At 32.9% G+C, this 12068-nt stretch overlaps 1 protein-coding gene across 4 annotated transcripts; it reads left to right on the plus strand.

The window, feature by feature from the left end:
* Nucleotides 1-1712: 1712 nt before the first annotated feature.
* Nucleotides 1713-11446, plus strand: LOC11440206 (ABC transporter A family member 7). Of its 4 annotated transcripts, XM_024781887.2 has the most exons (19): nucleotides 1713-1870; nucleotides 1965-2295; nucleotides 2578-2657; nucleotides 2783-2930; nucleotides 3627-3722; nucleotides 3798-3922; nucleotides 5207-5365; nucleotides 5666-5828; nucleotides 5904-6029; nucleotides 6124-6207; nucleotides 7644-8005; nucleotides 8269-8469; nucleotides 8690-8799; nucleotides 8899-8983; nucleotides 9680-9808; nucleotides 9908-10013; nucleotides 10179-10267; nucleotides 10791-11051; nucleotides 11204-11445. In XM_024781887.2, exons 1-19 carry the CDS (start codon nucleotides 1805-1807, stop codon nucleotides 11288-11290), a joined length of 2808 nt encoding a protein of 935 aa, XP_024637655.1. In that variant the 5' UTR covers nucleotides 1713-1804; the 3' UTR covers nucleotides 11291-11445. The 4 variants fall into 4 exon arrangements, with proteins under 4 accessions (XP_024637655.1, XP_024637654.1, XP_039688860.1 ...); XM_024781886.2 differs by having other exon boundaries at nucleotides 5666-6029; nucleotides 11204-11446; XM_039832926.1 differs by lacking the exon at nucleotides 11204-11445 and having other exon boundaries at nucleotides 10791-11141.
* Nucleotides 11447-12068: the final 622 nt, after the last annotated feature.

Consider the following 12068-nt stretch of genomic DNA (forward strand, 5'->3'; position numbering starts at 1 on the left):
CATTAGCGTAACAAAAAAAACAGACAAACGGACATAAAGTATTACTCTAATCGTTAATATGTGTGTATATATTTTCGAGGTTGAAGAAAGGGAATAAAAATATTTGAAGTGTTTAATGACAACGTGAATAAAAATATTTGCTAGATTGTGATAATTAAACGATATTGAAATTATATATATAAGTGATAAAAAGATAACAAATTCCTTCAAAAATAGGTAATAAAATTAAATGGACAATCCTTCAAAAAAAAAATTAAATGGAAGAAGAAAACATATTGAAATATAATTATTAAAAAAAAAAAGGTTCCCGGTGTGAATTGAAGAGAGGTGCTTGTGAAATAAATTGTCGAGAAGTAAGTTTTGCACAATATTTTACCAAACAACTTTTAACTTAAAAATCATTTTAAAACTAGAAAAATAATGAAACCAAACATCTTTAACTTTTTTTTAAAGGGCTTTATTTTAACTTTGTTTTAAAGGAGCTTTTAAACCGCAAAAAAGTCTGGCCAAACAGTACCTAAATTAGATAATATGTCTTCAACAATTTTATATTTGAGTATTTATTTAATTTAGGGCACTATTATTCTTATTATTTTATTCTTGTAATATATTTTATTGTGTTCAAGGATATTTATGTCTTTTCATAACTATAACTCTTTCTTTCTCTCTCACTTTCTTTTCACTTTTACTTATACCAAACAACTAAACAAATCATCTCACTTAGAGCTGTCAAAACGGGCAATCCGGTCCGTTTCGGGCCGACCCGAACCGATTGCGGGCATTTTAGGACCGGGCTAATAAGCCCGGTTTAAATACGGGCTGGAATAATAGATCTTGAGCCCGGCCCTATACGGGCTAACGGGCCAGCCCGCACGCACCTTCCTTTTTTTTTTTAATGATCCTAATTCCTAACCGAACTTGCACAAGCTAAATAAACATAATCAAATTGCAAACCTTGCATATATTATGTATTATCTATACCAATTGAGTTAAGCTCACGAATACAACAATGTTGTTTACTCACCATTATTAATGATTTTCTTTTTTTAACAAAACTATTCATGTTTTCTTAGTGCAGAAGCATCGTGTATTTTGCAATTTAATGATTAATGTGATTAGAAGTGACTAGTAGAATGTGTGTGTGTATATATATATATATATGACATTTCTACTTTTGAATGTTATATATTCATAGGTGACTCTTACGAATGTTATATTGTCGGTGTTACTAAAAAAAATAAGAATTTATATTATATATGCTTTATTGTTGGAGTCAATAAAAAAGATAAATATAATTTGTTACAAGTTTTTTTAAAAGTGAGAAATATATACCTATAATTTTAGTTAAAATTAAAATCAAATTTTCATATAAAGTATCTTTCGTAATTGCAATCCTAAAATTAATTTTTTTTCCATATACTACTAGATTCGAGAAAATCATGAAGCCTTTTATTCAACGCATCCATTGCAATTCTACCAAGCTTGAAAAATTAATTAATACAATTGCGTACAAATTCAAACTACCAAAAATATAGTATATGCAAATTTATTTATTTTTTTGCCAAAAGTATATGCAAATTTATTAATAATAATTATGATTGGAGTCAAAATATTTAATGCCCTACTATCTTCTCCGTCCTACCACAATAATGAACTTCTATTTTTTATTATTTTGACGGTAACAAGGTTTAAGTCCTAATCTCCCACTCTTGTTGTTTACATACATATAACGTAAAATAGTGTTTGAGTTGGCTGAGAAAACCAAGTTTGCATTATTTGCATTAGCTTTCACGCACACTCAAACATGTCAAATTCTTCCAGCTTTTGTACTCAAGCAAACGCTCTTCTCAGAAAGAATTTAACCTTCCAGGTATATCACAATCCATTATTCATCATTATTATTATAATTAAATTTTAATTATTCACCTAACTCAATGCATGGCACGTTTTATTTTGTTACACAGAAACGGAACGTGAAGACAAATATTCGGTTGATTCTGTTACCGTTGATACTATGTGTTTTGCTTGTTGTTCTTCAACATTTAATAGACTCTCTATTGGATACACCGGATTTTAAATGTGGTTGTGCATGTCCTAACAAAAGAACAACATGTAACGATTCGGAGAAGGTTTGTGGGGTCCAGTATTCTAATCAGAATCAACTTCTAACATGTCCTGTTCCTCATCCACCTGAATGGCCTCCTCTCTTGCAACTTCCTACTGTGTTGTGCAAGGAAAATGCTTCCTGTCGTTTTAACATGCTTTTCACCGCCGACAATCACTCCTTTGCACAGAGTATATAACATGTTTTTTTTCCTCTTATTATTATGTTTCAAATTTAAATTGTTTTGTGTGTTTAGTTTTAAGTTGATTTCCAAAATACTGATAATAATTTGAGTAAATGAATTAATTTGTGATGCCGGTGAACAGATCTCATAACCCTTTATGTTTGAGGATTGCAATTTAAAACCATGTGTTAACATATAAAATCAAATTTTGCCTATTGTATAAGTGAAACCTAACATGCACTTTGCCTTGTTTGTTTGCCTCATATTTACTTGTTTATTCTTTGCATAGGCGTGACTGACAATATGTTCCCAAGTGCCCCTACTGTGGATTACGCTGATATCATGGGTAGTTTGTCATCAAATGTGCTGGTGAGTTTTTTTTATTTTGCAACTTAGAAGTATTTATTTGTCTGTCTAGAATTTAAATTTTATTTATTAGTCTACTTATTTTTGTGAATTATGTTGTTGTTGGTGCAACTGTGCAAATAATATAGGGATCTCAATCATATCCTGAGGACAACAATTTTCTTGAACCAGCTTTTATGTCGGGTCTTCCCATTTTTTATCTACAATCTCAGTGCCCTAAGAACAACTCTGGATTCTCATTTCCTTACCAGATGGCAGGCATTACTTCACAACAAGGTATGGGACATCCTTGTAATGTCTATGAATGATAACAGAAATGAAATTGAAATTGAATCAACATGTGTTTCTGTATGTTAGCATGAGCCGTGTAGACACAGGACTAGATGTGTTTATATGGAAATATGTCCTTATGGCTGCACAATGCTTGACAATTGCTGGTTACAAATGATATATCATATATATGTTTGCATTAACAATAACATTGAGATATGATGTATGCAATCAATCTCTTTTGTTTCTTATGTGTTTCACAAAACATTGAAACGCACGCTGACAGAAATGTAATTATTCAGATAGTTTGTTAGTTTTAGACCAAAAATAAAATAGTTTGTTAGTGAGTACATATATCTGTAGGCTCATCACAGGCTTTTCAAATCCTTGCCTTCTGTTTGTAAGGAGGGGGGCTATTTGATATTTTTTATTCTTGTGGTTGTTGACTTGAACCTAAGTCTTCCTTTGTGTTTTGAACAGCTTGGACATCATAAAAAAGGAGCATATAAAAAATTAATGTTCAAACTTTGTCATAAATTTTCAAGTGCACACACTTGTGCAATGATAATAACTTGTGGCCAATAAAGGCTCACACAGTATAAGATTGTTTCAATATATTTACAAATAATGGAGAGTAGAATGCTATATAAAATTTGGAGTTTTGTAATTGTTGATGATTGAATTTAATTCCATTTGATGTAGAAATCAGATGTGGTCAAGGTATAAATCTTTGGCGTAACAGTTCTTCTGATATCAACAATGAGTTATATAAAGGACAGACCAATGAGATCGCTTCAGGTACTTTTATCATTATGTTTCAATAGGCATAATGCGTGGAAGGTAATACTCAGTTTTTATATATTGTTTTGACAGCTTTTGATTTTCTAAATTCAAATGAGGATGGATTCGACATTGTTGTATGGTACAAGTCAGTCTTCAGTCGTGGCATACATTCTCCTTCAACTACATTGTTGCGGATTCCTCGTTCTGTAAATCTGGTATATATCTAAAACCTATTTTAATTGTTGCATATTAGGGATTAATGAGGAAACAGAAAACTCATCCTCAGCTTAAAAAAACATGCAACTTAGTAGTCTGTGCTATGGATCTATCAATTTTACACTTTTATATAAACATTAAAAAGGGGTTTTCATTGATTTGGAGGAGGCGTATGATAGTGCCTAGACAGATTTTGTGGAAAGCCTTAGAGAAGAAAGGGGTTAGGAATGTCTATATTCGAGCTATCTAGGATATGTATGAGAGGACATCGACTAGTGTAAGGATGCAGTGTAGGGCCACCGACGATTTTATCATAACAACAAGATTGCACCAAGGGTCAATCCTAAGCCCTTATTTTTTACTTTAGTTTGGATGTACTTGTAAGTGAACACATCCAAGAGCTAGCACCGGTATGTATATATTTTTTTTTCCAGATCAAGTTGGTTGGTTGAAACAGAAGAGGGTCTCAGGTGTTTTATGTGATATGAAATTCCCTATCGAGTTGAAAGGAAAATTTTATTGGTCAATAGTAAGATCGGCGATGTTGTATGGGACTGAGTGTTGGGCTGTGAAGAACCAAGGAGAAAATAAATTAAGTGTAGCAGAAATGAGGATGTTGTGTTGGATGTGTGGTAAGACTAGATGGAATAAGATTAGAAATGGCTACATTAGAGTGAAAATTAACATCTATAGAAAAGATGGTGGAAACCAGGCTTAGATGGTTTGGGCATGTATAGAGAAGAGCTGTAGATTTTGTAGTAAGATGGAGCGTAGTCAAAACACTAGAGGCAAAGGAAGACCTTGAAAAACTATAAGGGAAACTATTATGAAAGATCTAGAGATATGACTTGGATTGAAATATGGTATATGATGGAGCATTATGGTGTTGTTTAATTCTTGTAGCCGACTCCACTTAGTGGAATAAGGCTTGTTTGTAGTTTTTGTTATATAAACATTAAGCCAAAATATGTAGTACTTGATTCATTAGCATATAGGAATAGATTTGGACTGGCAAAAAAACTTCTTCAGTTATTACAACTTCCAAAATGCATAATTTGAATGGAAGAAATTAGTGAAACCATGATCATGATGTAGATGCAGCATTGAGTTACTATATTGCAAATTTTAACACTAATTGCATCACTAAATTTTACTTACCTAACATAATGATAGTTCCTCCTTGTATACATTTTCCCACTTTTTATTATAAGAATATATGGGTCTTTCTTTATCTGAATCTGGAAGATAACAGTGACTTATATCTAGCATCATTCTGCATACAGATATCAAATGCCTACTTGCAGTTTCTGCGTGGACCCGGTACCAAAATATTATTTGAGTTTGTAAAGGATATGCCAAAACCTGAGACCGTATTTAGAATTGAGTTAGCTTCTCTCCTGGGCGGTCTGTTCTTTACTTGGGTCGTCCTGCAACTTTTTCCGGTAAGTGCAGAAATATCTGAACAAATATATCAGCAAGAAATAAGTAGCTAATGGCCAATTTTGAGTTTTCAAATAGCTCTGATATTCTTGCTGTCCATAAATCACCTTTATATATGTCTGCAGCCATGATGAAAGTAAACTTTCAATTCAATTTGGATTTTCTGCTCATGGAACAATACATGACTAGTATTCAATTTCAACAATTGTATCTAACATCCAATAATCAAACACAACAGAATAAATGTTTTAGTGTATTTATCTCTTCAACACGAGTAAACTCTATATATGCATTTTATGCAGGTTATTCTGACATCACTGGTTTATGAGAAGCAACAAAAATTAAGAATCATGATGAAAATGCATGGTCTTGGTGACGGGCCATATTGGTTGATTTCATATGGATATTTTCTTGCCTTATCTGTGATCTACATATTGTGTTTCGTGATATTCGGCTCAGTCTTAGGTAAGAATATAACTATTTCATTCTCTGTTCTTGGCATTTTCTCGTTCTGTCTAATGCTGCTGATTTCCTTTTCAGGATTAAAATTCTTCACCTTGAATGACTACAGCATCCAATTCGTGTTTTATTTCATCTATGTAAACTTACAAATTTCAACGGCATTTCTGCTGTCTTCCTTTTTTTCAAATGTTAAGACCGCTACAGGTTTGTTTCTACTTGAAGTTGTTCATAATAATGGGTGTATTAGTATTTTCTTTTCTCAGATCTCATTACTGACTTGTGTTTTTGATATTTGCAGTAACCGCATATTTAGTCGTCTTTGGAACCGGGCTATTAGCCTGCTTTCTTTTCCAAAATTTTGTTGAAGCTACATCATTTCCAAGTAAGTTATTTGACTGAATGCATCAACATATACTATTATTTAAGCCAAGCACTAGCATTTTTTAGTTCAAATCAAAGTTCGCAACTAATAAACCTTATATTGACCAATACTTTCCATTGAGCTTAAACTTGTTACAAGTAAACCTTTAAATTTAAAGCAAAGAACACCGACCTGTCAAAACATAGAACTTTGACAACTAGCACTCCCCCTGATTCACAGATGTTGTCTGTGTCCATTGTACGATTTCAAAACATGGTACAAAGTCCTCAATAAATTAAATGGGGGGTTCTTTCCTTGTGTCCTATCTCTTCAATAAATTCATAGAACAATGATCTTCACATAGGCCATATAAAATTACTTCCAAAATTTTCAACGCAGCCACGTAGAGATACTCTAGCAACTAGAATATTATTGCCTGTTTTCCATTGCCAAATGCTAGCATGGACTTGTTTGGATTGGCATATTTGAGCTTGTCTACTGGCAAAAGTTTTGTGAGATTGTTTGGGAGAAATTGTGTAAAGAAATTATGACGATTTTCATAAGCTTTTTTCAACTTATTTGCATAAGTTCTACAATTTAGCTTATAAAAACAATTTAATGTTATCTTACCTTTTTCTATAAAAATAGCTTATGCATAAGCACTTATCATGACAAGTGCTTGTGCTATAAGCTGCAAATAAGTTGTTTATCCAAACACTCTGATGGGAACTCGTGATTTTTTTCGGGTCTCACATGCTGCTTTTTCTTTTTATAATACAAAACTAGATGATCAGTCCTGAGTGTTGAGAGTCCACATCAATTAGAGATATGACATATGTAATGCTTATAAGGTTTAAGTAGTCCTCGCCTTACAAGCTGGTTTAATAGGGTTGAGTTCGATCTTAAGCCCAAATTCTAAGAATGATGATCCCATATCAGCAAGTTAATAGAGACAGCGGATGAGCAGCACACATAAGATTCAGAAACACCAAAAGATATTGAATCTTCTGTACTTATGCCCTTAGCAAGAATATTAGAAGGGACTGAATGGAAAAATCAATGCTGAGATAAAGAAAGCAAAGGCGCTGAGCTAAGAAAGTTTCAGAAATGTACTAAAATACCATTGAAGATATAAACCATTTATTTCATGATTTTTTCTTTCTTTGCTTCCTTGTACCTCCACCCTTTTCCTAGTAACATCTTCTACCACCAGACAAGAAAGTTCTTTCTGAATTGATGCAAAAAGTTGGAATTAAGGTTGTGTAGCGTATCTCTGAATAATTCAGAAATAATTTGATTATCTATGAATTGAAAAAAGAAAAACTGGAATGCTCTGATCACAATGATTAGTAGTTTTTTTTACATAGATCTCATATCAGTCATTTTTAGATGTATCACATGCCTCTTTGACAGTTTCTAACCTTCTAGCATGTTGATTTTCTATGCTATTTCTGCAGGAGGATGGATCATTTGTATGGAGTTGTATCCCGGGTTTTCTTTATATCGTGGGTTATATGAATTTGCACAGTCTGCTGCCACCATTTCTAGTAATTCGGGGACTGGTGGTATGCTGTGGCAGGATCTGAACGATAGCACCAATGGCATGAAAGAGGTCTTAATTATCATGCTTGTTGAGTGGATAGTAGTGCTTTTTATTGCTTATTACATCGATCAAGTATTGTCGACAGGAAGTGGAAAAAGTCCTCTTTTCTTCTTGAAAAGATTTCAGAAAAAACCTCCATCATTCGAGAAGCTCAGTATTCAAAGGCAGGGGTCAAAAGTTTTGGTACAGTTGGAGAAAGAAGATGTCATCCAAGAGGTGAGCTTTATGTGTATTGAATAAATGTGTTACCTGAGTGAGGAGTGTTAGTTGTATGATTTACAAAGCATCAATAACTTGGGACAGCTAGGTATGGATTCTAATTGAGAACCAAATAACTTTCCTTTTTTGGAGAATCAGTTTTGTAATAAATTGTCACTAGTTCTTAACATATTCAGCATTGGAGATGAACAAATTGGTTTGTCATATGTGACTTACTTAGATGCATAATGTATTAAATGATTTCTTTTTCTTGTCTTAAGAGGGAGAAGGTGGAGCAGTTGCTTCTTGAACCAACCATTAATCATGCAATTGTTTGCAACGACCTAAAAAAGTTCTATCCAGGAAGGGATGGAAATCCAGGGAAATTTGCAGTGGGAGAGTTGTTCCTTGCTGTGCCTCGAGGGGAATGCTTTGGTATGCTTGGTCCTAATGGTGCTGGAAAGACTTCTTTCATTAGTATGGTCAGTTAAATGTTGATTTTAACCAATATATTCATATTTTTTTTGGAAAATTACATGTATTCTAAAAGATGCTTGGTCCATACACATAAGGATATATGGACCTCTGATACGCTCACTTTAGTGTTACGGAATTCTACGGGGATTCAATAAATCGTGTTTCATCCTTTGAATGGTTTTCCTCCTTAATTTATAAATCTAATCAGCTTATGTGTGTTCATAGATGATTGGTCTGACAAAGCCAACATCTGGTGCGGCATATGTTGAAGGCTTGGACATAAGAACTCATATGGATGGAATATATACTAGCATGGGAGTCTGCCCACAGCACGAGTAAGCTGAAATTTCCTCCAATGTTTATGTTTTTCCTGAAATCAAATTTGTATAATTCGAAAGAAGTTTCTAATTTTTTTTTCTCGTGATACTATATAGCTTGCTGTGGGAAAGCTTGACAGGTAGAGAGCACCTACTTTTTTATGGCAGACTGAAAAATCTTAAAGGTTCAATCTTGACTCAAGTAAGTTCATTCCACACAAGTTCTCACTGTTTGAAATATTAAGATTATTATCATTGTGTTGGGAGTCTGATTATGTTAGGAGTGCTAAGTTATACAAATTGTAACCCACTTGGGTTGGCCTGATGGTGTTGGCTTGAGTCCTTGATGTGTGCTCCTCCTCAAGGTCTTAGGTTCGATTCTCCCCTGTGCCAATTTCGGTGGACTAGTTTAGTTTTTTATATTTTTTAAAAAAGTTATACATATTGTACTTTTCAAAGTTTAATTATGTGTTTTAGGTTAGTTAGAGCAATGAAATTAGAAATTGGTATTTCATAACTCTTGTGTGATATTTTAACACAACAGTATGTATTTCATGCCAATTTTCTACTTACTAACTATTAAATTGTTCAGGTTTGTTCAAGGACCCTGTAATTTTATAATAAACCAATAAAGGAACGGGTTTTTTATGATTACCTATGAATCATCTCAGCGTGATTCAGAATAAAGTATTTAAAAAAATGTGGAGAAGACAAAACACATTTTAGGTCCTTTAGTAACATGTTTCTCCTGCAATTTTTATTGCTTATTATTCTGTGAAGAGTACGGATCTGTAAAAGATAATTGCAGTTAAGATGTATTTTGAACAACTTCCTCTTTAGCTGCCATTTGTTTGAAAGGTAAAATCGTAACTATTTAGCTTGCATTCTACTGTTACAGGCAGTAGAAGAATCTTTGAAGAATTTAAACCTTTTCCATGGAGGGGTTGCTGATAAAAAAGCTGGAAAATACAGTGGAGGGATGAAGAGGAGGCTTAGTGTTGCAATTTCATTGATTGGGGACCCCAAAGTTTGTTTTTGTTTCAACCCTATTTGATCTTTTTCATTTCTTTTAATAAAAAAAGGAGATTCATGTTTTCGTATTTTGTAAATGACAATTCAAATTTAGGTTGTTTATATGGATGAACCAAGTACTGGATTAGACCCTGCTTCAAGGAAATGCCTATGGAATGTTATCAAGCTTGCGAAACAGGATCGTGCAATCATTCTGACCAGTAATCTCACACACTCTTTCATGGATTTTGTCGCACTATATTTTGTTTCTAGTTTATACTTTAGATATTTTAGCTTGTTTTATTATTTGTTACATAACAACTTGAATGTGTTCTTTCTTTTTCTCTCTACATATGTATTAATAAATATGTGTTTTATGTTTTCAGCACATTCTATGGAAGAGGCAGAAGCCTTATGTGATCGATTAGGAATTTTTGTCGACGGTAGCTTGCAGTGCGTAGGAAATCCAAAGGAGGTACATTGTTAAACTGATATGCTTTCTCAAAATGTATTTCAAAATGAAACTGTTAAATGGGTTCACATACAAACTGTTAATTTACTGATTCGGATTCCCCGTAGTCAGGGATAACACACATTGATTAGCTCAACAATGTCAGATCTTGTTTGGATGGCTCAAATTTTGAGTTTAAAAATCAGGTTTAGAAATAATTTAAATACTCAATCAAAATTTGAGCCAATCAATCCAAATCAAACTGTGCCATGCTGACTGTGTGAGTGTAGGAATCATTAACTGCAGGGGGTCTGTAATATTAGTATGGATTTAAAAATATAGATTGCAAAAGACATTATCTGTTTAATGTATGCAATTTTGAATGCAACTAAAAAATCCAAGCTGATCAGATACACTTCCACTGTTTTTTCAATTTACTGTCAAATAGAAAGTGCAAATTTAAACCATGTATTTTTTTCTTAACATAAATTTAAAATTTGTATTGTTTGACTTTTTTTTTCTCTCTACTTCTGTTGTTTTGTCATAGCTGAAAGGAAGATATGGAGGAACTTATGTGTTCACAATGACAACATCTTCTGATCACGAGAAGGATGTCGAGAACATGATACGGCGTCTCACCCCAAATGCCAACAGGATATACCGTCTCTCTGGCACTCAGAAGTTCGAGCTGCCAAAAAAGGAAGTTAAAATAGCGAATGTATTCCAAGCTGTTGAAGTTGCAAAAAGAAACTTCACTGTTTTTGCATGGGGTTTAGCCGACACCACATTAGAAGATGTCTTTATTAAGGTAGCACACGAGGCTGAGGCATTTGATACCTTGTCATAATTTTACTCACTATGCTTGGTTAAGTAATATATCTGTATTTTATCGCGAAAAGAAAAATATTAAATGTGGATTTGCAAATCCGATTAACAAACATTGGGTTGATTTTCCTCCAGATAATTTGCTTTGATGATGACGTAAACAACAAGTATAACAACCATTCAAGTCTGCTTTTTCTATTAGCTATATTTCATTTAGTGTAACAAACTAGCTACTTTCACAAAGAAGAGTAGAACACCTTTCACTGTTTTCTGGTGAACATGAAGACCATGTGAAAGTCAGCTTTCTGATGCTTCCACTTGGAATTTTAAGTGTTTTGTGAATATTTTTGGGAACAATAAACTCCAAAGTTGACTATTTTCTGCTAAATGAAGAAATTCTCATTTAACTGCACGTCCTAAATAAGAATGTTAAATATTGTGTCAACTGAAGCGTTACACATACACCCCTAAACAAAATAATAAAAATAAAATAAAATTTACAGTAAAGTATAAAAAAAAAAAAGCCTTACTTTTAGTGGTCTTTCTCACATAAAATATTACTCTTTATCAGATTATAACTAAGAGGTGATTGGTTCACAATCCAAAATAACTTTGCATATTTTAAATTTAATTTTCAAATATTTTAAAAATAAAATATGATGTGGAATTTTTTTTACACGTGGCCTATTAAAAAAATAAAAAATTTGTCAAATCATCGTCACGTAAGCGAATTTGCTGTGTTGGATGGGGAGGGGGTATTATGGGGAAAAAAAATTACGAGGGTGCAAATCAAACCGAAAATTTTATAGGGGTGAAAACAAAAAATGACATATATTACAGGGGCGAAAAGCGCTATTAACCCATTTCAAAATATGTATCGTTTAAGGTTTTTACACACATATTAAGAAATATATTAATTAAAAAAAAAGAATTGTTATTTTACCAAATTGTCCTAATCAACTATTGATTTGTTTTCCATTAAAGATAAAATAATATTTTG

Source organism: Medicago truncatula, chromosome 4 (genome assembly GCF_003473485.1).
Source record: "Medicago truncatula cultivar Jemalong A17 chromosome 4, MtrunA17r5.0-ANR, whole genome shotgun sequence".
Classification (NCBI taxonomy): domain Eukaryota; kingdom Viridiplantae; phylum Streptophyta; class Magnoliopsida; order Fabales; family Fabaceae; genus Medicago; species Medicago truncatula.